We start from the raw sequence: 26,271 nt of genomic DNA, 5'->3' as shown, positions 1-26,271 counted from the left end.
AGGAGAGACAGATCAACAGCACCATGCTCTCTGATGGATGAAGGGGAATATGAAGAGAGGACTGGTCAGGAGAGGTCATTAATAATCTCAGAGAACCATGAAAACTGTCAAAGTCAAATCGCAGGGCGTCCAGGCAGGGGGAAAAAAAAGCAAGACTTGGAATGCATTTCTCTGCACTATTATTGTCAATCCATTTGGAGAGGCACACAGCCAAATAAGCAATGGCCACAACACAGTTGCTGGGATCCAGTTGGTGCCCTTGAATTTCCTGGGGGGGCTTTTAAACCAGCAGCGGTCTGCTAAGTCTAGAAGGATATTTATTTACCATCCCTAATCCCCAGTTTGTGCTGGGTGGTAACCCGCGAGCAAATCTTCCATGGCCACAGGGAACTGGGGGAGCAGGATCACCGCATCCTCTGTTGGCATAGGTCAAAATGTGACCCCCAGGCCTTTCTTATCAGGCCCTTGGGACTCTCTCTGTACGGCGCACCCCACCAAACCTACTTTACCCTCCTCCAGCGTTTCTGTGACTGGAGTGTATCTCTGAACTCCAACAATGCCTCTGGGTTGCCTGGTGGATTCTGTGCAGAAACAACTACCTATCTTAAAAAGTCAGAAATGTAGATTTGCTGCTCTTCCCATTTTTGCTTCTGGACCCACCCACCAACAACTTGGTTAATAACAGGCTCCCTGCATGTGGATTGAAGTATGAATTGGAGCAGTTTTTTGGGCTGATTTGAGTATACTGTCCTGCAGTTGCTACTGATGTGTATTTGGCACGTGCTGTTGTAATCTATGATTTTGGTGTTTGTTGTTATTATCTATCGCAGTTGAGATGCCAAGATGAAAAACAAAAACTTTTATTAATTTTTTTTATATAAAACACAACTCTTGAATGTACAACTGTGAAACAAATGACATGCTCTGGCAACGCCTTACGTAAAATTCTGCAGTGTCGTAACCAGAATGCATCAAACAAGCATTTTGTTCAAATATCTCTTGCCGTCTTTCGAATAATCCTAAGTATCCAAACCTTAGGCTTCTCAGTATCAAGAAATTGGACACGAGTCAGTAAAACTCACATTTATCCATCACAATCGCAGCCTGTTAGTCAGAAATGCTGTTGCTCTGCCCCCAAAGTCAATGAATATTTCTAACACATTCTAGGACAAGGACTTTACAGCTCCTTTTTTTGCTAGTCGATCAGCCGCTTCATTTCCAGCAAAGCCAGAATGACCTGGAACGTGTTTCTGTTAACAGTAAATTGAACCAGTTACCACAACTGTACAACCATCTTCATTTTATGACTATCTCCAAACCCTCCACATCTCACGAGACAGCTTTCAGTTCAAAGTGCCAAAAATGACTCTTTAAAAAAAATGCCAATACTCAATTCTTTTATTTCCAGCCCCCCACCCCACCCGCAAAGGGTTAGAAAGCAACATTGTATTTCAATTTTCCCAAAAAAACTGGTGAAGGAAAATACACGGGTCAAAATAAAATGCTGTTTTCTGATTCAAAACATAACAAAACACAGGCCTTCCCCTGGACTGGTACCAAACACTTGCACATTTCCATTACTAAACAGAATTACTTGCATTATTTTGTTAACATTCATTTTTAATAGTATGCACTTGATATTTACGAAGTCTGCCTTTTCAAACCTCATAACTTACCCACTGGATATCCATGCCTTCCGAAAGATTAGCAAGCCTTTCAAAGTCCTCTCTGTTTGTTACATCTGTTCCTTTGTATGTTTTCCAGTCATTCTTCTTCCAGTTTTTAACCCAGCTTGTCATACCTATGTAAGAACAAGATGCACCTGTTGTATCGTGACTTTTTTAAAGGACTGCTGAAATTGTCCTCGGATTCTACCGCACATCTGCAAAATGGCATCCAGTTGTGCTGTTCAAAGAAGTGCACATGGTGGTGAATCCAAGCTAGGTCTAGGCAGGCACTGAATGCTTGCTGTGATAAATTTGCAGCCCATTGTAAGTCATGCATATTCAATTTGACTTGGGGCCCACCATTTTAAGCACCGGTCAGCTTATAGCTGGTCTTGCCTGCCATAAGTAGAAACTGAAGTCCAGATCTTGAAGGGGTCGTTTGTGGACAGGGACCCACTTCAAGCGTAGATAGCAGGTAACATCTGCAGATGTTCAGGTCTCTCTCAAAATGAAAAGTTAAAACCAGATGCGGATTCTACAGTTATCAATTCACTTCTAACCTTTGCTTTTGAGGAAGTCACCTTCTGGGTATACATGGTACCCCGGGTTACAGACACTTCAGGTTACATATGCTTCAGGTTACAGACTCCGCTAACCCAGAAATATTGCCTTGGGTTAAGAACTTTGCTTCAGGATGAGAACAGAAATCGTGCAACAGTGGCGCAGTGGCAGGCCCCATTAGCTAAAGTGGTGTTTCAGGTTAAAAACAGACCTCCAGAACGAATTAAGTTCTTAACCCAAGGTACCACTGTAGATGGGTATTTATTTATCCCTGCCAATGCAGGTTTTAAACATAGGAAATGCCAATCCCTAGCTTGGGAACAAATGCATCCAAGTTGAAAGAGGATAAATCCAGAAAGGCAATGTTGGCTGGTAAATCTTGGGACTGGGGGTTGGGTGGAAAGAAACAGTGTATGGAGAACAGCTTCCTTTGGCCACAATGCTATTATTGATTAAGTATTCTCCCGAGAGCAGCATTTGTTAGCTTTCAATGTAAACCCTTCCCAAGCCACGAGCTTTTAATAGAAAAACACCCAACGCTCATTCACATGCCTGCTTATCACCAGGATCTGCTTAAACATCAGAAGCAAACATTCATTATATATTACATGCTAAATTCCTAGGTCTTGATCATTGGAACGTTAATTATTTCTAGCCCACCTTTTCACCAAAGAGCTCAAGATTGTACACATAGTTCTCCTCTCGCTCTCCATTTTATCCACGCAATGCTGTGAGGTGGGTTAGACCAAGAGAATGTGACTGGCCCAAGGTCACTCTGAGTTTCATGGTCAAGTGGGACAAGAACTCTCCCAGAAAGGCGCTGGAAGCGTCTGGTAAATAATCAAAACAGCAAGTCCCATGCCCTGCACAAACTTATTTTCCGTTCAGAAGGCCATTTCCCATGCCTCTTGCCTTATTACTTATTCCCAATACACAATGACTTACCTTCGATGGTGAACTTGCTGTCAGTATAGATTGCCAGTTTATTGATATTTTGACTCTTGGCTTGCTCTATTGCTTTGCAAGCTGCCTACGGAAAACATTTAGAATACACAACTCAGCAGAAAGGAAGTTGAACCATCAATACTGATGCCAAGTTTCAAAATTTTAACACAAAAGCAACGTAATCCAATTCTAGCACCGTTCGTCCAGAAGTTGATGCAAATTATGTTAAAGACAATTGGGGGGGGGGAGCCATGGCCAATTACTTAACAAGGTTTTATGAATTTTTATAATAGCTACATAATTATTCTGCGGCACTAGCCTATCAATCATGCAATTTCTTGTTAGGATTTATGAGATAACTTTTTAAATTGTTCTTTCAATTTCTCCAAACAACACTCTCTCTATATATATCCATGCAGTTCCCCCCTTGAAACAGAAGGGCATTTCCATTAAAACTAAAAGGCTCAAGCACTCAATTGTGCCAATTTTGTGTTCCATTCAACTTACATGTATTTCAGCCCTTTGATTAGTCTGCCGCCCAGGAAGTCTTTCACTACTATTTCTGTAGGAGTACAAAATACATACAACATTCAAGTAATTTTTCTCAGGCATGAAGCATTTCAAGGCTAATATAGGGATCAAAATACATCTGTGACCTGAAAGGCAGTCTGCATGTTTATAAGAATAGGAAAACCAATGTTGTTCTTCCTTCAAACCACAGATTTTCAAATTTAGTGCTACGCCATGTTTGTTTCTACCTGAATTGCTCATATGGGATTAAAAGAAATGCCAGAGGAAGGCTGTGGCCCTTCTGTCCCAACAGCCCCTGCCAAAAACCCATCCAAGGGTTAGGAAGCCCTGTTGAGTGAGATGGGCTGAGGAACTATGGCATTGAGAGATGAAGTAGAAAGGCCGAAACTTGAACAGAAGCACCTCCTGGGAATGGAAATCCAATCGTTGCCATTTTAAAGTGTCTGGTAGCGGGCCACTACCAGATCTCACATTTCCCCCAAGAGCAACTGGAAGGTTTGAAGGGCTTCTCATGCTTTCAAGGCTGCCAGTGCAAGATGTGATGAATGGCTAGTGCTCTTGGTTCTGAATGATTTAGAGAAAACCCCTGGGAGGATGACCATCTATTATTATTATTATTATTATTATTATTATTAAGCAGTTGCTACTTTCCTTTGGTCCACACATTCGTCAAACAAGCCATTTCCTTCAAATGTGACCAAGGAAAGGACAGGATTGGTAGACAACAAATTGCCCCAACTCCGAGCATCCACCTGGACAAACGACAGAGGCCATACTTTCCCTCTACATATCACAAGCCCTGAAGATCTTCAGCTGGATAGGAAGACACATCATACTGAGGGCTTTGGAAGCAAATTCTGACAGATGCTCCTGGCATTAATTGCTTCTGCCAGGGACATCTCAGCAGCTATTTTGGACACCGCTGTGCTAGCCTCCATAATGTGACTTCCTACCAGTCTGGTTTCTGGACATATGCTTTGGTGGGCAAGGAGGCAGCCACTTTATCCGTCTGATGAACTCCTTCAAGACAGAAGAAAAGGGATATATCGAGACGGCACCATGAGGCTGACTCTGACTCCTCTTTGTTGGTTAGGAAAGCAGTGGACAGATGCCATGCACACTTTTTCCTCTTCTTACAGCCTAGTCTGCAACCAATGAAACTATGCTTGGACTGGTTTCACCTGGCCGAGTGGATGGGGCCAGGAACCTGCAACACTTCACAAGAGCCAGAAGACTGGATCAAGAGAAGTGAGTCCACCCTCTAGCCAACGTTTTCTTAAAATAGTATTAGTGGAAGGATGGCAAAATACCGCGTCCAGATTCAAACAACAGGGATCACCGCAAAAAAAGTGTCATTAGAATGGTTTTTATAGCAAGTTATTGGACCATTCATTTCTTACTTACAAAGGATGATCGGGTCCCCAATAGACACCAGTTCCAGCTCGTGCTTTACGGCGCCCATTACTTGAGCAACACCCATCAGTATAAACAACTGCATAATCTCCTAAAAATGCAAATGGGACAGTTATTTCATAAGGAATATTGCCAGCTGGATGGACGACAAGTACTGATATTTAAGAAAGGTGATCAGGACAACCCAACATACAACTGCCAAATCGAAGTCTTATTGAGGTTCCCTCAAAAATACACCCAGGACATATTTTAGAACAATGGGTTAAAAAAAAAATCATACAAAGAAGCCATGTGCTGCTCCCAATGCAGACTGGCTTTCAAGGGACATAGCACAACTGAGCCACTTTGTTTTGAATTACAGTATTCAGAAAAAGATGGTGAACTACCAAAATAGCTGTATGTCACATTAACATTATTGTTATTTATTCGGTTTATATACTGCTCTTCATCACAAGATCTCAGGGAGGTTCACAGAATAAAACGAAAGATAAAAACCACAAGTTTTAAAACATTTGTCTCCCATGACTCCATCAAAGAGTTGTTTCATCTATTTACCAGGAGATATAAAGTGCTTTATTATACTAAGGGTCACCATCTACTAGAACCTATTACACAAGTTTGTGAATTATTATATATAGTGCAGAAATCTGCAGTAGCTTAAGCAGAGGATAAATTGGATATAATCAAATATAAAATCCTATGTGAACTATTTAAGAGCTCCACACAGAATGTCTGGTACATTACTTTGAACTGTAAAGTAGCTCTCTCTTCTTTAAACGGAGGCATTCATATATCCCTAATTCAGCGCAGCGGTACCTCTGGTTGTGGATGGGATCCGTTCCGGAGGTCCGGTCGGATCCCGAGGTTTCCGCAACCTGAGGATCACTTCTGCACATGTGCACAGGGCGAAACCTGGTAAAATACTTCCGGGCTTGCCGCATGTGCATGCCAAAGTTTATGTAACCAGAGGGTTACATAAACAGAGGTTTGACTGTACTGGAAAAGCTCTCAATGTAAAAATTGTTATCGGTCAGTGTGTTAAGACCTGGACTCCAAACTCTGTACAGCCACTAGTGGTGCAGTTCAAAACCTGGACTACTCTGGTTTAGTGCTGGGGCCACTGCTGAATCCACAAACTTGCTTCACACAACAGTAGGAGTGGAAGGTGATGGGGGTTGGGGAAGCAAATCACTGCACCAGCAAGTGGGCCCAAAGCAGTCATGTGACAACAGTGGGGCCAACTCAGGTCCCAAGGGATTCTGGGCAGGTGAAATCCTTCCCTTGGAATACACGTTCCAGCAATTTCTACTGGCTACCGCTGATATGAAACCCACTAGTGGCACTTCTGCTTGCATGTCGACAGGGACACCTCTACCTATCCCCCCATCAAAGAGGGTTTGGATTGTGTCATAACTCACTAGGCAGCAGCTAAGTCAATTTCAATAGGAGTGACTTGTGCATTTCCAAGAGTAAGAAGACTGCAAAGCTCTTTTGCATATTAAATCTATATGCAAAGAACTTCCAATGGGGGGTGGGTGGAGAAGAGGGCTATTGGGTTTCTTTTTGCTCTTGCTTTTCTTAGCTATTTTGGGGTTTGTTATCTTATTTTTTTTATGTTGTGAACTGGATAGAGGACGGTGTAAAAATTTAATAAATAACAACAGCTTAAAAGCTCTATTTAAAAAATTTAAGGAAACGACATTGTTTAGTCACCTGCTACAATAAAGGCACTTACCCATATATGAGAATTCATCTTTGCGTTCTGGAGGTGTGTAAGGTACTTCGGTATATTTTACACGCTTTCTCTCACGTTGGTTCTCTGAGGGCTGTTCATATGGTTTCTTGTATGAAGTATAATCTGACCACGATGTTGTCTTCTTACCCCTGAACCTATTATTTCTTGGTCTTTCATAAGCTGCATTATCGAAACCGTAGAAGAAATGAAATGCAAAAAATAAAAAAATCACATTGAAAGTATAATATTCATGTTCAAGAACCTTATACACCCACAATCACATAAATGAAGTCCCTCTAAAGTAATTAGAAATTAACTCATAAATTAACGGTGAGCAGGACTGCAGAAAAATGCATAACCACACACAGAGACAGACACAATAAGGGATATACTACAAGGCTAAAGAGTGAGCAGTGCTAACTTGTAGAAGTATGCTTTCAGCGATTAAATGGAGAGCAGCACAGATCCACACAAAAGATGAGCTCGTGGAAAACCACTGGCAATTTCTAGGACTACTTAGCTGTATCTACTACAAAACAATTAGGACATGGTAGTTTTTCCACATATTAGGTACACGTTACAAGTTGTGAGTGGCTTATGTAGATCTGTATTGCCTACTATACAGATAGGCAACAAGTGTGTGAGCTTCTCAAATGTACCAGAAAGGAATGCCCTATTTGGGCTCACTTGATACTTTGGATTCTCAACCAAGTGACACATAATGTAACTCTTCCATTGTTTGGTGTAATGTATCTTGTGTTAAGTTGCTTGGAGACCTTTGAGGACCAAATGACTAACAAATCTAACAAATCGCCATAATCAAGTAAGTTTTTTATCCAAAACCTACAACAAAACCTGGGGAATATTTTCATGAATCTGTAATTTGTCCTGACCTATCTGAAGCACTTGCTTATTTTTATACTCCCAACTCTTTCTATGCCTTCTCCAAGCACTCAGTCCATGACATTCAGCCACCAACAGAAATATGTGGAAGCACTAAACCAGTATCCTGGGCGAAAGCAATCCAGCGGTGGCACTGAAACACTCAATCTCTCTTTCTGGCAAATACCACACTGAGCAAGAATGAGAGACAGTCAGGTTGCAGTTTAGTAATGCAAAGCACATTAGACAAGCTCCAGAATGAAAGCACAGGGGTGTGCAGCCTGGCACATTATGCATCTGCTACAGCACTACAAACACCAAGACAAGTATGAGGAGCACCTTCAGTAACAACCGCTGGGTCATTAGGTGGTGATGCAGCTGCATGTCCTGCATCCCCTGCCGGTGTGCCTAGTTTAAAGGGAACACATTGTATTATGTGACAAAGCAATTGCCAGTACAAGTTCTTCCTGTGCTAGATGATCTGCATACAAAAGTCACGTGGACCAAACGCCAATGCAACTGTAGGTTTATTGAAACTGCAATTTGATCTTATATGTTTCCTCAAAAATAAGTCCCACTGAGTTCAGCAGGACCCATTCCCAAGGAAGTAAGCAACAGAATGTAGTCTTCATTTCCCAGCTTTTTAATGTTGCCCACATGAATGTTAGCCAAGCAGTACAATATCTAAAAAGTAGATAGTTTTTCTATAGTTAGCCAAGCAGTACAATATCTAAAAATCTTGAACACTCTCATAAAGCAAAGAAATTATTTTAGTTACAAGGTCTTTCAGGCCCCTTATCTGATGCCTTTCAGATGTTGATGGACTCAAACTTGCATCAGCCCCAGACAGCATGACAGGGATGGTTTGAGCTGTAGTCCAACATCTGGAAAGCCATATTCTCCCCACCTCTGATCTACCGCAAAATGAGATATGCAAGAGGTCTAGACTTTCCCTTCTTACAGCTGTGACTTCTCACCACTATTTATGCAAATCCACCACTTTCACTTAAAAACCAAGCCAGATCCTAAATCTTCGGTGGAGCAATTAGCCTACATAAAAAAACACCCCAGAACTGAGAACTCAGCCTGTGCCATCTGGAAATACAGCCGACCAGTGACAAGTATATCAAGCTTTCTGCGGGAAGCATTTAGCACGCCCACACTAATTACCAGAAGGCTACTCTTAAAATTTCTGCCAAGCACCAACCCTTTACAGGGTGCTTACCACTTGAATGACAAAATGTACCTGTTGATCCATCATTTACGAAGTCCCAAGCATCTTCCTCTGTTGAAAACTTCTTGAAGCTAGCATATTTATATTTGTCAACTTGTTCTTTACATTCCTCCCTATAAAAACATAAAGCTATTATTAATTATTATTATTATTATTATTATTATTATTATTATTATTTTATCTCCAATGCCACCTACTCTTGCTTTCCCCTATATCAGCTGAAGGGCAATCCTCACACAATTCTTGGAAGGAAAGCTTCCCAACCTCAATAATCCACCATAGTTTTAGCCCTTCAAAGGAGAAAGGTCGGGGTAGGCTATGCGAACCACTTTGGGGCCTGGAAACATTACATAAATCTAACCATTTTTTGTTTTTCAAGTAACTTAAATGCAAAGCCCCACTGAACTAAGAGCACTGAGCTAGTGTGAGGAAGATTTGGGTTAAAACCTGCACACAGTTATGAAGTTCGCCCGCAGCCAGACACCTGCTCTCAGTACCACCACCTGACAGCGTTGTTAGGAGAATGGGTTCTTTTTTAATAAAAAAAAAGGGGGAGTGAGAGATGATGTTTGCTGCCTTGAGCTCTTTGGTACAGGCTCAGTGGGTAGAGAACGAGACTCTTTTAATCTCAGGGTTGTAGGTTCGAGTCCTGCGTTGGGCAACTATTCAACACAGATATAGGCACAGTCATACCTTGGGTTGAAGTAGCTTCAAGTTAAGTATTTTTGGGTTGCACTCTACGGCGACCCGGAAGTAATGGAGCGCGTTACTTCTGGGTTCCGCCACTCGCACATACGCTCAAAATGACGTCATGTGCATGCACAGAAGCGGCGAAACACGACCCCCGCAGTTGTGTGCTACGTTTACTTCAGGATGCGAACGGGGCTCCGGAACGGATCCCGTCCGCATCCAGAGGTACCGCTTTTCCTTTCTCCTCCTGTGAGGAGGCTGCATTTCAATATTTAATCCTGTGAGGAGGCTGCATTTCAGGTATTTTAATCTTGTTTTTAAGTTGTATTCATTCAACTTGTTTTTATTATTGCTTGTTAGCCGCCCTGAGCCCAGCCTTGGCTAGGGAGCGCAGGGTATAAATAAAAATTATTATTATTATTATTATTATTATTATTGCATAAATTTGATTCTCTCTGTACTTTCGACAGATCAGTTACATCTGTTATTAATTAATATTGTTGAGAGACAACGCACACGCTCTTGTAAATCAAGAAAAAAAAATAATACAATTATTTTTTTTTTACTAAAAAGAAAAAAAATCCTGCAAAGGGGGGGGGAGGTGGAGCAATGAGCCTCGGGGTCCCTTCCAGACTGGGAAGAATACGAAGCTTTTTAGCCCTAGGGAGAAGGGGGAGGAGGGAGATTGGCCACTCCAGGTGTGACTTCGCTCACCAGGTGCGATACACGCCAGTCCTCCGGCCCTTCCGCACCGCGTAGAACATGTTGCCGCTCCTGACGGTTCCGGGGCCGCTGCTGGGGAGAAAACAAGGGTGAGCGAGTAAGGCCAGGATCCGGCGCAGCATAATAACTGCCGACTTCGCCTCGCCTGACCTCCCAGCTCCCCACCCACCGCCCTCTCTGCCCGTCTTCGCTGTTCTCCTGCTCTTCCGCTCTCGGGCAGCCGCGCAGGCGCATAACTAGTTGCTGGAGTTTGAGGGTCAGGCTGAAAACAACAAAGGCAGCCGACACTTCCGGATCACAAACGGAAGAGGGGGGGAGGGCAGACGCAGCAAGTAACCTCCTCCGCCCCTCACATGGCAGCTATTTAAAACACGGACCGACCGGAAGAGGGGTGCTTTTCGAGTCTTTTCTCCCCTAGGGTCCAACCGAGGAAGTGACGACGCGGAGGAAAGCAAACAAGTGTTGCGCGCAGGCGCGTTGCCACCGCCGCGGTCTCCGCCTCCGCTCCTCAACCGCCTTGCAAAAAGCGGAGGGTGGAGAGAAAGGAAATCTCAAAAAAAGGAGACAGAAGCCTTAAGAGTGCGCATGCGCTGGCGCCGAAGGCGGGAAAATGAAAAGCACCGGTGTTCATTCAGTGCACCTTACTCAGAAACAGCCAAATGGGACTGGAGACTTTTCACCAACAGCAGCTAATGGCTTTATTCTGCAAACGCTTTAAAGCCAAACTTTCTAGTTCCTGGATTATTGAGCCTCTGTGATGGACAGTAATTCTACACGTGTTTGCCCAGAAAGTAGTCGAAGTTTACTCCCGGTTAACTCGAATATATTATAGTCGTAGCTTAAGCGACATCACACCAAAGGACATCAAAAAGCATGATAGAAAAAAGGATATGAGCCCCAAAGACTGACTGCATGCTTCGCCAATCTAACCCACTTCTAAGCGCCACTGCGCTGCGATAGTAGAATAAGGGTGCAATCGGCCACGTGCTAGAAACCTTTGCCGAGCAAGTCTTAAAAGCCACGGCAGGCTCTGGGCTGCAAACCCAGTGGCTCCACTTCGAACTGAAGCCTCCCTCCACCATTTTCGGCTCATCCGCCCATGCATCCGCTCACCTGCCTTATCTCGCAGATCAGGATAGGCGTGAACTTCTCTCCCTGCGCAGGCACACAAACCGAATGGCGCTTCCGGGACTTCCCGCTCTCCCTAGGAGAGATGGGGAAAAACCACTGGCGAAAGAAAAAAGAGGGGGGAACATGCACCAGGGTCTTTGAAAGGTCGACTGTACTTCCAGGACTTTCCATGCATTACCCCTTTCACCAACAATGGTGCTTTCTTACTACCGATTTAGCAAATGCTGGAGGGCAAAGAGCTTCTATTGAAAAGAGGAAATGGTCCCCCCGCCCACTCTAAAATGTAAATTTGGAATGAGCGTAGGATCTCTTGCATAGGATCAGCAAACTTGCATTTTCCGACCCACCAACCTACCTACCTCAGCCTGTCGGTTATTGTGGCTCATGGTGATCATTTTCAATCTCCATTTGAGGCTGCAGTCCTTTACAATAAATATACACAGTTACCTTGGGGTTCAGTCCCATTGAACAAAGGGGGGCTTATTTTTCTAGCAGGTGTGGATAGGGTTGTGATGCATGCGAATAAATCCATGCCTTCTTCCTTTCACTTTTCCCAAATGATAATCGCCCCAAACCCAATGTTCTGCTACTTGCTTTGCAGCTCTTCAATTCCAGTGAAATGCCACTTCAGGGCTGCCACAAACACACTTTGACTAGCGGGGAAACAGGAGAAACCTGAGTGCTTGCTAGATGAGCCCACCCAGGCTATGCCTGAGGTTCCGTCCCTGAGGTTCCTAGAATTATGTCCATCTGCAGAAGCCTCTCTTTGGGGACTCAAAAATATTGAGTCATCAGCAGGATGGTGGGCAAACTACCCCAGAAGGAGCACGATCAGAGGTAATACCCCTCCCCGAACACCCTATGCACCTCTATTTTTGCTTGTACACTACCACGGATCATAAATTATATTTGCAATGCGCCTAAAGTGATGTTTTGAAACAGATTGATAAATTCTACCTCTTACTGAGCAAAAAACAAAACAAAACCGTATTCTTACAGGTATACAGGTGAAACTCAGAAAATTAGAATATTGTGGCAAAGTTCATTTATTTCAATAATTCAACTTAAAAGGTGAAACTAATATATGAGATAAGACTCATGACATGCAAAGTGGGATATGTCAAGCCTTTATTTGTTATAAATATTTGGTGGAACACTCTGTCACAAGAGACTAGGGCCCTGCGGGACTTGACATCTTTCCGCAGGGCCTGCAAGACAGAGCTGTTCCATCAGGCCTTTGGCCAGGGCACAGCCTGACTCCCTCCCTCGGCAATCTTCGCGGAGCTCTGGCCCAGTGGTTGCCAGTGGCTTGATTTGAATTAATTTTATAATGAATGATTTTAGAGTGTTGTTTGTGCTGTACTTTTGTACTGTTTTATTGTTAGCCGCCCTGAGCCCGGCTTCGGCTGGGGAGGGCGGGATATAAAAAAAAATTATGATGATGATGATGATGATGCCATACAGTTGATGAAAACCCCAACTTAACAATACAGTGGTGCCTCGCAAGACGAAATTAATCCGTTCCGCGAGTCTCTTCGTCTTGCCGTTTTTTCGTCTTGCGAAGCACGGCTATTAGTGGCTTAGCGGCTATTAGCGGCTTTAAGAAAAAGGAAACAAACTCGCAAGAACTCGCAAGATGTTTCGTCTTGCGAAGCAAGCCCATAGGGAAATTCGTCTTGTGGAACGACTCAAAAAACGGAAAACTCTTTCGTCTTGCGCGTTTTTCATCTTGCGAGGCATTCGTCTTGCGAGGTACCACTGTATCAGAAAATTAGAATATTAAATGAAATCAACAAAACAAGGACTGCAAATAGAGCAATATTGGACCTCTGAGAAGTAGAAGCATGCATATGTACTCAGTATTTGGTTTGGGCCCCTTTTGCATCAATTACTGCCTCAATGCGGCATGGCATAGATGCTATCAGCCTGTGGCACTGCTGAGGTGTTATGGAAGACCAGGAAGCTTCAATAGCAGCCTTCTGCTCTTCTGCATTGCTTGGTCTCATGTCTCTCATCTTTCTCTTGGCAATGCCCCATGGATTCTCTATGGGGTTCAGGTCAGGCGAGTTTGCTGGCCAATCAAGCACAGTAACACCGTGAGCATTGAAGCAGGTTTTGGTACTTTTGGCAGTGTGGGCAGGTGCCAAAGTCCTGCTGGAAAATGAAGTCAGCATCCCCATAAAGCTAGTCTGTGGAAGGAAGCATGAAGTGCTCCAAAATCTCCTGGTAGACAGCTGTGTTGACCCTGGACTTAATCAAGCACAGTGGACCAACACCAGCTGATGGCATGGCTCCCCAAATCAACACAGACTTGAGAAAACTTCACACTGGACTTCAAGCACCTGGCATTGTGTGCCTCCCCATTCTTCCTCCAGATTCTGGCTCCTTGGTTTCCAAATGAGATGCAAAAGCTGCTCTCATCAGAAAAGAGATTTTGGGAGCCATGTCATTTTGGAGCACTTCATGCTTATCTCATATATTAGTTTAACCTTTTAAGTTGAATTATTGAAATAAATGAACTTTCCCACGATATTCTAATTTTCCGAGTTTCACCTATAGGCTCACGCAGGCAACTTCCGTCTAGACAACATTGGAGCGTTTTCTTTTTAAAACGCCCATTAGTGCGTGCGTATTTGTTCCCTTGGTGGAATTGCAACTTGGAAGAAGGAAAGGCATGTGAAATATACTCAGTGGATCCTATTCAACTCAGTACATAACAGCATGGAAGGTTTACAGCCGACACAGCCACATACTCCCGGTTCCCCAAAAGTGCTCTTCAATACAGCACACAGTATTGCCGTTTGGTGAAAGCAGCGCTTTATCCTCTGCCAGGAGTTCCCACCCGCCGGAAAGCTTCAGAAGGGCGGAAGTACCATTTCAATCCCAAGCTCCCCGGGACGAGAAGTGGGCGGTGTTGCGGCTCTTCCCGGCAGAGAATCTGTGGTGCTCTCGCGAGAACTCTTCCTCTTCCTTAGGCCGGCGCTGAGAGAGGTAGGCACGGCCAGCCGGGGCCTGCTGGGCTGCGTGGGGGTTTTTTCCCGCGGGGGCTCCGGTGATATTACTCCGGGGCGATGGAAGCCCTCGCGCCTGGCCTAAGTGTCCAGAGATGCGTCCGATTCGCCGCCCCTTAATGCCCGATGGCTTCCTGGGACGGCGAAGGAGACCCATTTCGGGGATGGGGCAGGGGACGGTGGAAATGACCCCCAATTCTCTTTCTCTTAGCTGCTGGAGTGTCCACGGGCCTTCCATGTGCGCCTGGCTTTCGCAGAGCGTTGCACCGAGCACACTGCTTGGGACGCGCTGTGAAGTCTTATCAGTAGCTTTAAGCACTAGGCAGGACTGTCTTCCGTGCTTTAGCTTTCCCGGGGGAGGGGCGCGGAGGCCAGTTCTACCTCCCTTTCGCCCCCCCTTCCTCAACCTCCAAGGGTAGCAGCACATGGCGCGTAAGCTCCCAGTATGCCCTGCTCGAGTAAGAGAGGGATGCAAAGCAGGAAGCTTTTGCCCCACAGTTGTCATATCTCCCCCATACTGCAGGGGAGGGAGACTTTTGCCTGGTGTGTGTGTGTGTGTCTGTGGAAGTTGTTCAGACGTGGTCCTGCATCAATCCTATTTAAGATGAGGAGCCTGTGTCCCCCTAGGTGTTAATGGACTATGGCTCCCAGCATTGGCCTAGGTGTCTGGAAGCTGCTGGGCTGCAAGTTCCCAAAACCTGTTTCAGATGGTAGCTCTGCCTTGCCACTTAGCAATTCCGGATAGCATGCTTACATCAGGAAGAACTTTCTGGTGGTAAGAGCTGTTTGGCAATGGAACAGATTCTCAGAAAGGACTCTCCTTCCTTGGAGGTTTTCTAGCACATGTTGGATGGCCATGTGTCATGGATGCTTTAGTCAAGATTCCCACATTGCAGGGGGTTGGACTAGAGGACCCAACACTCCAGTTCCATGGTTCCAGGATTGTGGCCCTTTGATAAAGCTTTAATAAGATGCTTAAGACTGGGGTTCTCATGCGCTTCTCTAGAGTCTCTTTGCCAGAATTCTGTGGTAGCTGGAAAATGCATGCTGCTGCTCGCCTTCTGTGTGTGGACTGTTCTGCATCGTGTTAATCTTGCATTTTATTTGAGTGCTTCATATAGTTATTGAGAAAAAGGCCTTGTAAGATACACTGGTGTTAATGCCCCCATATTGTAGATGTGGGAGCTGCAGTTCAGAGATTATGTCCTCCCCACAGACCTCCATTCAGATCCTGGCTAAACTTAAACAAGAGTGTTGTTTTGCTCATAGTAAATACTTTTAACCACTGCACTCCTCTTTGTGCTACTTCAACTAAGCGTGCATACAACATTTTTTTAATGTGTACTAAGACCAAATCTATCACTGCTTTTTCCTTAAATAAGATGACTGAGCCTGCCTTTAGAATTGGCTTCTTCCACCATCAAGGCTTTCCCTAATTTGATGTCATTGTGATAGGTGGAAATCATTCTTTAAAACAGTGCATTGAGATATTGATTGTTTCCTTTGAAATGCAGAAAGGCCATGTTCAGTTCCAGCGCAAAGATTGTGAAGCCCAATGGCGAAAAGCCAGATGAATTTGAGTCTGGCATTTCCCAGGTAAGTGCTCCTTTCAGCTGGTAATATAGGCTGTATTGTGTACAGAACATGTGAGGGTTGGAATCTTGAGGCTCCAATATGATGTCATAGCCCTATATTTTAGATGTTGTGCTAATTAACATTCAGCAGCTGCAACCAGAGTATCTTTGTAAGCTGTTTGTTTGCAAACTCCTCTACTGTTGACCAATGTTTATGGGAACATTTGAACTATATGTATTTGATATGTAACTGAGGTAGTTGTTGCAGATCCTGCTACATCAACTTGTTGAATATGACTTTGACAGAAGTCAAAGGAACATAGGAATTCAGTGATTTCCCCCTCAAAACGTTTTTTACAGCCAAGAACAACTACAGTTATTTTAGAATTGGTTTGTTGCATATATTTGTTAACTTTCCTTTTAACTTTCCTCCCTCAAGGCTCTCCTGGAGTTGGAGATGAATTCTGACTTAAAGGCTCAGCTGAGAGAATTGAACATCACAGCAGCAAAGGTAGCTTAAAAAACTGTGTTTCTCTATGGCGCAGGCTCATTTTATAGGATGCTTGGTGTATCTAAGCTACCATGTTGGTATTTAAAGTGATAATTTCAGTGCGTGTTAAGTTCTACAGCGTTTTTCCGCCTGGAAATGTCTTTAGCAGACAGATGTGTAACTTGTTGTCTCAGAGTCCAACATGGGCATCCATTGAGGTGGCTCTCACATGGCTCTGCCCAGGTGGCGTATGGGAGCTTAGCCCCGTAAGGGGCAATGATGTATAGTCCTATTCCACAGTGTTGGACATGAAGCTTCCCCCCCCCCCCCCGACTGAAAAGGCTGTTGAGGGAGGCATCCTGTATATTCCTATAACTTCCCAGCTTTTACAGTTGCTGTGAAGACAAACCATGCAGGACACAAGTGATCAAACTAATTGGATGTGTTCAGGATGAGCTGCATTCATTCATTCATTCATTCATTCATTCCATGGAAACCAGGAATGTTGTTATGTGCACTGTAGTAGTTGTGTTTGCAGAAATTAGGGAAGCTGTGCTGCTCACAGAAAACAGATATGGAAAGTCAACATGCCATTCAAAAGTTAGGAATTTTAAAATACCTTAGAGGCCTGGTCATGTGCAGCATAAGCTATTGTAAGCTTTCTTTCAGATGAGGAATCTGAAATAATGGCTATTTCATGAAGTCATGGCCAGGCCCTCATGAGTTCAGTGAGCTGTGTTGATTTTCCTTCCGTTGGATATATCACATTACACAGTTATTTTTCCTTTGGTGATATATATACTAAAAATGCACACAATCATTGGTTGTGTTCCAGTTTTGAGAATCACTGGAGATTATATCTGGAGCTGAACAATTATCTTTTTGTTAAACAAGTAAATTGGACTTCCATCCTATATCTACTTACTTGTATAAAAGTAAAGATGTGTAGGGTTGTGGTAAAGGCTGCCTTAAAGGATTCTGGAATAGGCAACACCGGGTTTGATACTTATGTATCCTGTGGCTTCCTCTGAATTATCTAGTATTTGCCACTGTTGGCGGCTAATAGGCCAAGTGGATGCTGGTCTAACTTTTTGTTGGTGTTTGTACAACACCCGAGGTGTTTGTAACCCAAGGTACCACTGTAGTTTATTGGACAAGCGCTTAAAACACTTGGAGGTTTTCAGGTGTGCTTTCCTAGTTAATTTCTTTAAATATATATATATCATTAAATAAGATACTAATACATTTAATATGGAACTTGATAGATGTGGTTCTTCCATAAAACTTAGTGGTGCTTGTTTCTATTGGTCTGGCCTTAGGTCTACTGCAAAATGGTGATACTTAGAAGTGCTTCTTAGGTTGTTGCCTTAAAAGCCTAAGAGTTTTTCCAAAAAAAAAAAAAAGATTTCATTATTGATGCTTTTATTTTTATTTATTTATTTATTTTATATACCATCTTTATCTTCTAAGGTGTGGTTTACATGGTTTTCCTCCCCATTTCATCCTCACGCCCACCTTTGGTAGTTTAGCCAAGAGGGGACATAATGTAGTGGTAGAGCCCATGCCTTGCATGCAGAAACTCCAAGGTTCAGTCTGTGGTATCTCCAGCCGAACAACCAAGCTGCAAGCACTTCTGCTGTGACCCACCGCTAGCGAAGAGCAGATCATAACTGAGCTAGATAGACCAATGGTCTAAAGAAGATCTGTGTTTCATGACTGGAAGTAATCCTTCAAACGCTGGATGATATTTAAAAACTTAAACCATGTTCATTCCCAGTTCTGTTCTTGCTTAGGAAATTGAAGTGGGTGGCGGTAGGAAAGCAATCATCATATTCGTGCCAGTCCCTCAGCTGAAATCTTTTCAAAAGATTCAAGTGCGGCTAGTTCGTGAGTTGGAGAAAAAATTCAGTGGAAAGCATGTGGTGTTCATTGCTCAGGTAGGTGGCAGCTTGTCATAACTTTCTACAAAATGCTGGGTTGGTGGGGAAGTGTTAATGGGGGTAGAACAATTATTTGTCTGTGAAAGGTGTGCTAAATTGAATAAGAACACTGCATGCAGCCTTGTACATACTTAGGCACAAGTCCTGAACTGACTCCTACTTCCAGCTCTGTATATGCAGCATAGCATCACATAGGAACTAGGATCACAAGAGTCATAGTCGTATGTTTTTAGAATTGTCCTCCATGAATTTGTTCCTATCAGTGTTGGAGGCAGCATTCCTCTGAATACCAGTGGATGGGGAGAGCACCATTGTGTTTAAGTCCTGCTTGTGAGCTTCCCATGGGTATCTGGTTGGCTCTAATACTTCTCATCTTAAATCTGGTTTGTTAATTCCATTCCTAAACACGAGAGAAATGTGCTGATATGTGTCATGCTGTTGTCTTTTAACAGAGAAGAATTTTGCCGAAGCCAACAAGAAAAAGCCGCACAAAAAACAAGCAAAAGCGTCCCAGGAGGTAATCTCAAATTTATATTATATGTGTTATAATCATGCAGTCATCCATTCCCTTCCGTTTGGCATGGGTGCATATTTTAAAGCTTGAAGACTCAAGGGAGAAGACTATTTTAATCTGACAGTTGTGGGTCTCTGATTCTTGCCAGGCATTAATCTTGGGTAGACCCATAGCTCAGTGGTAGATGACATGTTTTGTGTGTAGAAATTCCCAGCCTACTAGACTAGGTGGGGCAGTGGTTAGCCTCAGTATAAAGTAGCTCCATATTTATTTAATACAGTGATACCTCGGATTACATATGCTTCAGGTTACATACGCTTCAGGTTACAGACTCCGCTAACCCAGAAATAGTACCTCGGGTTAAGAACTTTGCTTCAGGATGAGAACAGAAATCGTGCTCCGGCGACGCGGTGGCAGCAGGAGGCCCCATTAGCTAAAGTGATTCTTCAGGTTAAGAACAGTTTCAGGTTAAGTACGGACCTCTGGAATGAATTAAGTACTTAACCCGAGGTACCACTGTAACTAAAACTTAAATGCTGCTAGATTTTACTACCTTATTACTGGCATTTCATAAGGTTTAGTCACCAGATCTGTCTGCTGTACCCCTGGGATTGGGCGAGGGTAGAATAATTCATTCTGTGGATGTTTACATGCTACCTGCTGTGTTAGTATCCAGTCCACAGAAGTATCCAGTCTTTCTTCTTCTCTAATGATTCTCTGTGGTGTAGATGAAGGGAAAGTTGACATTCGTAAAAGCATTTTAATTGTACATCATATTTCTGTTTAGCCGCACACTCACTGCGGTGCACGATGCCATTCTTGAAGATCTGGTTTTTCCCAGTGAAATTGTGGGCAAGAGAATCCGCGTAAAACTGGATGGCAGCCGGCTCATAAAGGTTCACTTAGACAAAGCGCAACAGAACAATGTTGAACACAAGGTAAGAAAGAGCATCTCTGTGGCGCAGTGGGTCTACCTGCTAACCAGAAGTTTGGTGAGTTTGAGCCCACCCAGGGATGGCTTGTGGGCAGGATTCCTGCATTGCAGGGGTTTGGACCCAAGCAGAGTTGAAACTGGCAAAGATTACTGCTATTCCGGCTGCTGTGATTAATCTGTGTTCAAGCTGTTTGACAGCCCATCCCCTTGGGGTGCTCGAAAGAGCCAGGTTTTCCTCCACCAGCATCTACAAACAGGAAGCAAAAACTTGGGGAAATTTGCAGCTTTCAGCGCTGTCCTTGCTGACTCTGTAGTACACTGCACTACCGCATGAGAATTTGCAGTTTTAACAACCAGCATGCTGGCACTTCTGTACTACCTGATTGTTAGTCAAAAAGATAATGTTGGTGCGTGCACCTGGCATCACAAGATGGAGCCATTTACGATGAACGATGGAACTCAAATGGCAGAGTGATACTGGTCCACTTATTTATCAACACAGGCATTGTTCAGATTTTCTCATAATTTCGTCTGAAGTTTAAAATGCTGTGCTTCTATACAAGTGGAGTGACACAGTTCCATTTCGTAGTACGGTATGGCAGAGGGACTTCACCTCCAAAATTCCATATGGCAGTGCCATTTCTTTTGTATGGCTTCGTGAGCTTTGGGAGGAAGAATGGGGTAGAAATTCAAAGAATAAGCATTTTCTAAGAAGTAAAGCCATGTACAGCACCGTCTTGAAACTCGCTGTGTATATTTGTACAAGAACTATTGTGTCTGTAGGAAACTAGAGTTTTCTGTTTACCACTTTTATGACTTCTGTTCCTTCCCTTTGCAGGTAGAAACATTTTCTGGTGTCTACAAGAAACTCACAGGCAAAGATGTCGTCTTTGAGTTTCCAGAATTTCAGCTGTAAAGTACAACAAATGATTGAATAAAACAGTTCAGTTGTTCATATATCATAAAAGTAATGTGTTTTTATTAAAACATTTGGAGAGAAGGAAAAAAAAACATTTGGAGAGAATGGGAGTCTCTGTGATAGGGTTTGGTTGTAGAAGGTTTAATGTCCCACACAACAATCTTACTACTGCCCAAGGTAGGTAACTGAAAAAGAGTTCTGGCATAATCTTTAAGACCCTTGTTCTTGGCTTTTCTAGAAAAAAAAAGGAACCAGAACAGTTTCTGATCCAGCGTTTCTGTATGAGATGACATTGAGCATGCCTTGATCTGTAGACCTTAGACCTGCCTAACAGTATTTCTGATATACAGCAGGATGCCAATGTAGTTTTAAATGTTTACTGGTTTTTAGTCATTTTGGCATTTTAACAGTAAGCGAATTGTTCAGCAGTACAAACAAGATTTCTGCTTCAATGGCCTGGGTAAAGGGAGAACACTGGGTGCCTAGGGTGGAGTTGAGCTGTCTTACCTTATTCAGTGTATCACATTATTGCTGATAAACTTTGATACTGACCTGAGCCAGTTTTGCTACACAAACTTCACAGAAGTATTTTGACCTGTGAGCCATTTTTACAGTTCGAAATGGCAAATAGCTTTAGGTTTTACCTATTGAACTGATGCTGTAATGAATTTGAGGCTTCAATTCTGTACCCACATACCTGGTAATATGCCCCGTTGAACTCAATGAGACTTGAAACAGACATGTTTAAGATGATCCATGAATGTAGTTCATGTAAGGGAAATGTCTCTTTATAGTGTGACGCTTGTAGCCTATTCGCATATATTCTTCAACCCATAAATGTCAAAACAATAGAACATAGATCTCATCTATGGCTAGATGTACCTAATTCTGAAGTAATTCTAGTAGAATGGGATATATCAACATTCTGTTCTACACGCTTTTGTAGAAGAAGAAGAGGAGTTTGGATTTGATATCCCACTTTATCACTACCCTAAGGAGTCTCAAAGTGCCTCACAATCTCTTTTCCCTTCCTCCTGCACAACAAACACTCTGTGAGGTGAGTGAGGCTGAGAGACTTCAGAGAAGTGTGACTAGCCCAAGGTCACCCAGCAGCTGCATGTGGAGGAGTGGGGACACAAACCCGGTTCACCAGATTACAAAATAGTGGCTGCTATCCAAAGGCTCATCCAAAAATTTGTTCACACCAATGAGGTTTTTTATGCTTTCTATTTTAACGTTGGACCTCTGTACTGTATCACAAACTACTTTTGAAAGGCAGCTTAGAATTGAAGGCAAGTTGCTGTGTGTGCTATCCAAAACTGGCCAATCTACTCCCCTTGTGATGCTTCTGCTATATTCTTTCCAGGAATGTTCTATTAAGAATGTGAGAGGAATTTGAACTTCAACTTGGGCTCTGCTAATCGTTCTAATAGGGTTAGCTGGCCATGTTTTCTCCTGCTCTCTGCACTGGGTGATCAAAGAATTTCAGATCCTGGGTATCTGAATTGGAGAAGGAAAGATGCATGCAACATGAACTTGTCATCTTTCCCAGAATCACTGCCAAAAGAAACTCTTCCAAGCCAGCTGGCTGGTGTTTTTTTTAGACTTCTTCAGTGGGAACCGTCAAGATACATCTTTGAATAAAAAACATGTTGCAAAAGAATATATCGTGGGCAGTCTCTCAATCTGTAAAACTGATTGTTTTGTGACATCTCTCTTACCAAATGGGGTAAAGGGTTATCTTCCTTCTTGGATGGTTGTCATATTACCTGCCTCGAATATTCATAGTCTTAAAATCCACTGAAGGTTCATGGTGGCGCTGTGGGAAATCAATTATCTGCCCAAGTTTTTAATGAGTACTGGGAATGCTGCTGTTCTGCAGAACCCTAGAGTCCATTACATAGCTGTGCCTTGACCTTACCCTTTTAAAAATGAAATCTTTAGGCACAAAATCAAGAATCTGCAGGAAAGCAATTGGATTCTTGGCACATGGGTGGTTTGAGCAACTTTATAATGACATCCCTCGCAAATTCTGCATTTCAGAATTATCAGTCGGTGCTGTTTGGATAGTGTACATTATGAAGAGGGATTGAAATGCACAGGATTGATAGGTTCAAGTGATTGCTGGAAGAGTTGCGTGTAACCTCCAGCTACCTCTTGTTCTCACATTAACAGTTAATACGCCCTACTGAAGATTCTTTTCTTTGAAGGTGGTTGTTTTGAAGGATGTCCTGAACCTGTAACAATTTTATTTCAACTTGTTAGGCTTTAAATAGAGATATCAACTCTACCTCACCTTTGGGTGGTTAATAATAAGGGTTGTTAATAATAAAAGTTGTTTTTTATCCCTCTCTTGAGGGATAAAACTAGTCCACCTGGAATGAGACACTCCTTCAGACAAAATGTGTGATACTTGACTGTACTCATACTTGTGAGTAGATTCACTTACTTTACTTGGTTGAATATCACCCAGATATTCTCTTAAGTTTCTTAAACTTATCCAAAGTATATCCATTTAAAAAATATAATATGCATTACTTTGTCAAGCTGTTTATTTGGTTCCCTCTACATTTTTAAAAAAATATTTTTGTCTCACTACTATTACACTGTTTATGGGCAGAGAGATCAATGCACTGGCGATTTGTATGTAACAGTCTTCAAGGGGGGAGATGGGGACTGAAATAACCCTGACACATTCTGTACATCACACAGATTTATTGGTTGGTTGTGAGTGTCTTCTGATTTTTTAGGAACTATTTCTATGAATAAAGGGAAATTGTTGCTTTCCAGCTTGGTTCAGGGTTCCTGTGTATTTGAAACTAATTGCTAGAAAATACAGGAGCTCCCCAGCGAATGCTTCCACTGAGCTGATGCATATGGTTAACTAGTATTCACACTATTTGACTCCTAATTGAGGACCATGTCTTTGACCAGACTTGCAACCACCAGCTACCAGACAAATAACAATGGTAAGGAAGAGTTTTTACTTGCGTTCAGAAGCTGTTTTTATTTATTGTAACATCCTTTTTTCTAATTCCACATTACTGCAGATACGATTCAACCGATCTGCATGAATCCACATGGGCATATACCGTAATAGCTTTCTTGGGCCAACAAGCAATGGACCTGATTCAAAGATTTCCTGAAGGGTAGTGAGAAATTAAAGAGTATTGAGGTGTCTTTTCCTCTTCCATTTCACTGGCTGCTATATCTTGGATGTTCTGCGCTGGCGTCAAACAAGACAGATGGAGACTTGGGACTTAAGCCCCTTTCAGGGGGTACCCCAAAACCAAAGGCATCTCAGTTTTTTCTTAGCAGTTCAAAACCTTCCAGAATATTATTACCATTATCTACTCTGAGAGATGAACTACTGGAAACATTGTTCATCAAGAGAACATGTATAATAAGGCCTTTTTCTTATGTAAATCTGTCCTGTGATCAATGAATACCACTCTGGAGGGTCTCCAAACAGCAGCTGCTGACAGGACAGTAGCTCCTGCTGATAATAACCTACTATAATTTGGCTGTGCTCATGGTGGAATATGAGCTGCTATAATCAGTTGCTTCTGGGAGTTTCTTGGTGCATAAGGGAGGTTTTCCCCCCTACTGTGCTCTTTCAAGATAAGGAGAAATGGGAATTTGGGGGGGCATCATTTTAATGGCCCAGTGTGGTTTATTAAAGGGTCAAATAGTAGTTTTCCACAAATATTTTGTGTCTTTATTTTTAGATTGCCGCAGCAAGAGCCTTAGGCTCCGGTCCAGAGGTCCTAGAGCAGTTAGTGCTAGGGTTATATGAATACGCTGTGGCCTTTTAAAACATTTTCTCCCAGCAGTTGCCATTATAGTAGTACACCCTCCAAGTACACAAAGGGATCTCTCTATTCTAGGTTATATTCTAGCTTGTGAAGACCTGGGGGCTTCAGCATTGTTTATTGGTTTTTAATCCCCTGCAAATTGCACTGTGCGGAGCACACCTTTATTATAGTATAGAACAGGGTTTCTCAAACTTTGGGTCTCCCCCTGTTTTTGGACTGCAGTTCCCATCATCCCTGACCACTAATCCTGCTAGCTAGGGATGATGGGAGTTGTAGTCCAAAAAACAGATGGAGACCCAAGGGCCTGCTGGAACTTGTCAGTGGCCCATCTAGTCTAGCATCTTGTTCTCGCAAGTTTGACCCGAGAACAAGAACCCTCACCCTGGGATTTCTAGCAACTGGTATTTAGAAGTATTACTGCCTTCCAACTGTGGAGGCAGAGCAAAGCTATTGTTGTTAGTAGCCACTTGGTAGCCTTATCGTCAGGAATTGGTCCAGTCCTCTTTTAAAGCCATTTTGAGTTTGTGGCTGCCGCTGCCTCCTGTGGGAATGAGTTTCACAATTTTGACTGTGCAGTGGTACCTCGGATTACAGACGCTTCAGGTTACAGACGCTTCAGGTTACAGACTCCGCTAACCCGGAAGCAGTACCTCGGGTTAAGAACTTTACCTCAGGATGAGAACAGAAATCGTGTGGCGGCGGCAGCAGCGGGAGGCCCCATTAGCTAAAGTGGTGCTTCAGGTTAAGAACAGTTTCAGGTTAAGAACGGACTTCCAGAACGAATTAAGTTCTTAACCTGAGGTACCACTGTATTTCCTTTTATCTGTCATGAGCATTCCAAAATTTAGGAAGACAAGACACACTCATGGCACCATATTGGTTCCAGGGGGGACGCGGGTGGCACTGTGGGTAAAACCTCAGTGCCTAGGACTTGCCGATCGCATGGTCGGCGGTTCGAATCCCCGCGGCGGGGTGAGCTCCCGTTGTTCGGTCCCAGCTCCTGCCCACCTAGCAGTTCGAAAGCACTCTTAAGTGCAAGTAGATAAATAGGGACCGCTTTATAGCGGGAAGGTAAACGGCGTTTCCGTGTGCTGCGCTCGTGCTGGCTCGCCAGCTGCAGCTTCATCACGCTGGCCACGTGACCCGGAAGTGTCTTCGGACAGCGCCGGCTCACGGCCTCTAGAGAGAGATGAGCACGCAACCCCAGAGTCGGACACGACTGGCCTGTACGGGCAGGGGTACCTTTACATTTACCTAAGGAGTCTCAAAGCGGCTAACAATCTCCTTTCCCTTCCTCCCCCACAACAAACACTCTGTAAGGTGAGTGAGGCTAAGAGACTTCAGAGAAGTGTGACTAGCCCAAGGTCACCCAGCAGCTGCATGTGGAGGAACGTGGACACGAACCCGGTTCACCAGATTACAAGTCTACCGCTCTTAACCACTACACCACACTGGCTCTGGTAATAAGACTGGTAACCTCATGGCAGTACTCTTCTCCACTGTGTTGGAGGAAGGGACTGATTAGGACAGTGGCTTTCATCTTGGGAGGTGAAAATGCTTTG

General features: G+C 43.4%; 2 protein-coding genes across 8 annotated transcripts; one reads left to right on the top strand and one right to left on the bottom strand.

Moving 5' to 3' along the window:
• Positions 1–844: 844 nt before the first annotated feature.
• Positions 845–11,698, bottom strand: RNASEH1 (ribonuclease H1). 7 transcript variants are annotated; one of them, XM_082215615.1, is made up of 10 exons: positions 11,499–11,698; positions 10,373–10,453; positions 8,960–9,081; positions 8,074–8,142; positions 6,853–7,032; positions 5,109–5,208; positions 3,681–3,735; positions 3,174–3,258; positions 1,677–1,801; positions 845–1,250 (listed from the first exon to the last, which is right to left on the bottom strand). In XM_082215615.1, the coding sequence occupies exons 1-10, from the start codon at positions 11,681–11,683 to the stop codon at positions 1,164–1,166; spliced, it is 1,089 nt and encodes a 362-aa protein (XP_082071741.1). In that variant the 5' UTR covers positions 11,684–11,698; the 3' UTR covers positions 845–1,163. The 7 variants fall into 7 exon arrangements, with proteins under 7 accessions (XP_082071741.1, XP_082071742.1, XP_082071747.1 ...); XM_082215616.1 differs by having other exon boundaries at positions 8,981–9,081; XM_082215621.1 differs by having other exon boundaries at positions 11,495–11,593.
• Positions 11,699–14,430: 2,732 nt separating this feature from the next.
• Positions 14,431–20,942, top strand: RPS7 (ribosomal protein S7). The gene is made up of 7 exons (XM_082215691.1): positions 14,431–14,503; positions 16,038–16,119; positions 16,537–16,608; positions 18,381–18,524; positions 18,980–19,044; positions 19,829–19,979; positions 20,814–20,942. The coding sequence occupies exons 2-7, from the start codon at positions 16,045–16,047 to the stop codon at positions 20,889–20,891; spliced, it is 585 nt and encodes a 194-aa protein (XP_082071817.1). The 5' UTR covers positions 14,431–14,503; positions 16,038–16,044; the 3' UTR covers positions 20,892–20,942.
• The last annotated feature ends 5,329 nt before the right edge of the window (positions 20,943–26,271 follow it).

Source organism: Podarcis vaucheri (assembly GCF_965113315.1).
Source record: "Podarcis vaucheri genome assembly, chromosome: 3".
Classification (NCBI taxonomy): Eukaryota; Metazoa; Chordata; class Lepidosauria; order Squamata; family Lacertidae; genus Podarcis; species Podarcis vaucheri.
This window is presented reverse-complemented; position numbering and strand designations above follow the sequence as displayed.

What these genes read in the sequence shown, in the direction of transcription:
- RNASEH1 (XM_082215615.1), bottom strand. Translation starts at nt 11,683, where the DNA reads ATGGAAAGTCCTGGAAGTACAGTCGACCTTTCAAAGACCCTGGTGCAT. An exon ending in ATCCTGATCTGCGAGATAAG is followed by an intron (nt 10,454 to 11,498) that starts GCAGGTGAGCGG and finishes TTTTCTCCCCAG; the next exon opens with CAGCGGCCCCGGAACCGTCA. An exon ending in TACATTTTGTCATTCAAGTG is followed by an intron (nt 8,143 to 8,959) that starts GTAAGCACCCTG and finishes CCTTTAAACTAG; the next exon opens with GCACACCGGCAGGGGATGCA.
- RPS7 (XM_082215691.1), top strand. Translation starts at nt 16,045, where the DNA reads ATGTTCAGTTCCAGCGCAAAGATTGTGAAGCCCAATGGCGAAAAGCCA. An exon ending in TTGAGTCTGGCATTTCCCAG is followed by an intron (nt 16,120 to 16,536) that starts GTAAGTGCTCCT and finishes TCCTCCCTCAAG; the next exon opens with GCTCTCCTGGAGTTGGAGAT. An exon ending in AAGCAAAAGCGTCCCAGGAG is followed by an intron (nt 19,045 to 19,828) that starts GTAATCTCAAAT and finishes ATTTCTGTTTAG; the next exon opens with CCGCACACTCACTGCGGTGC.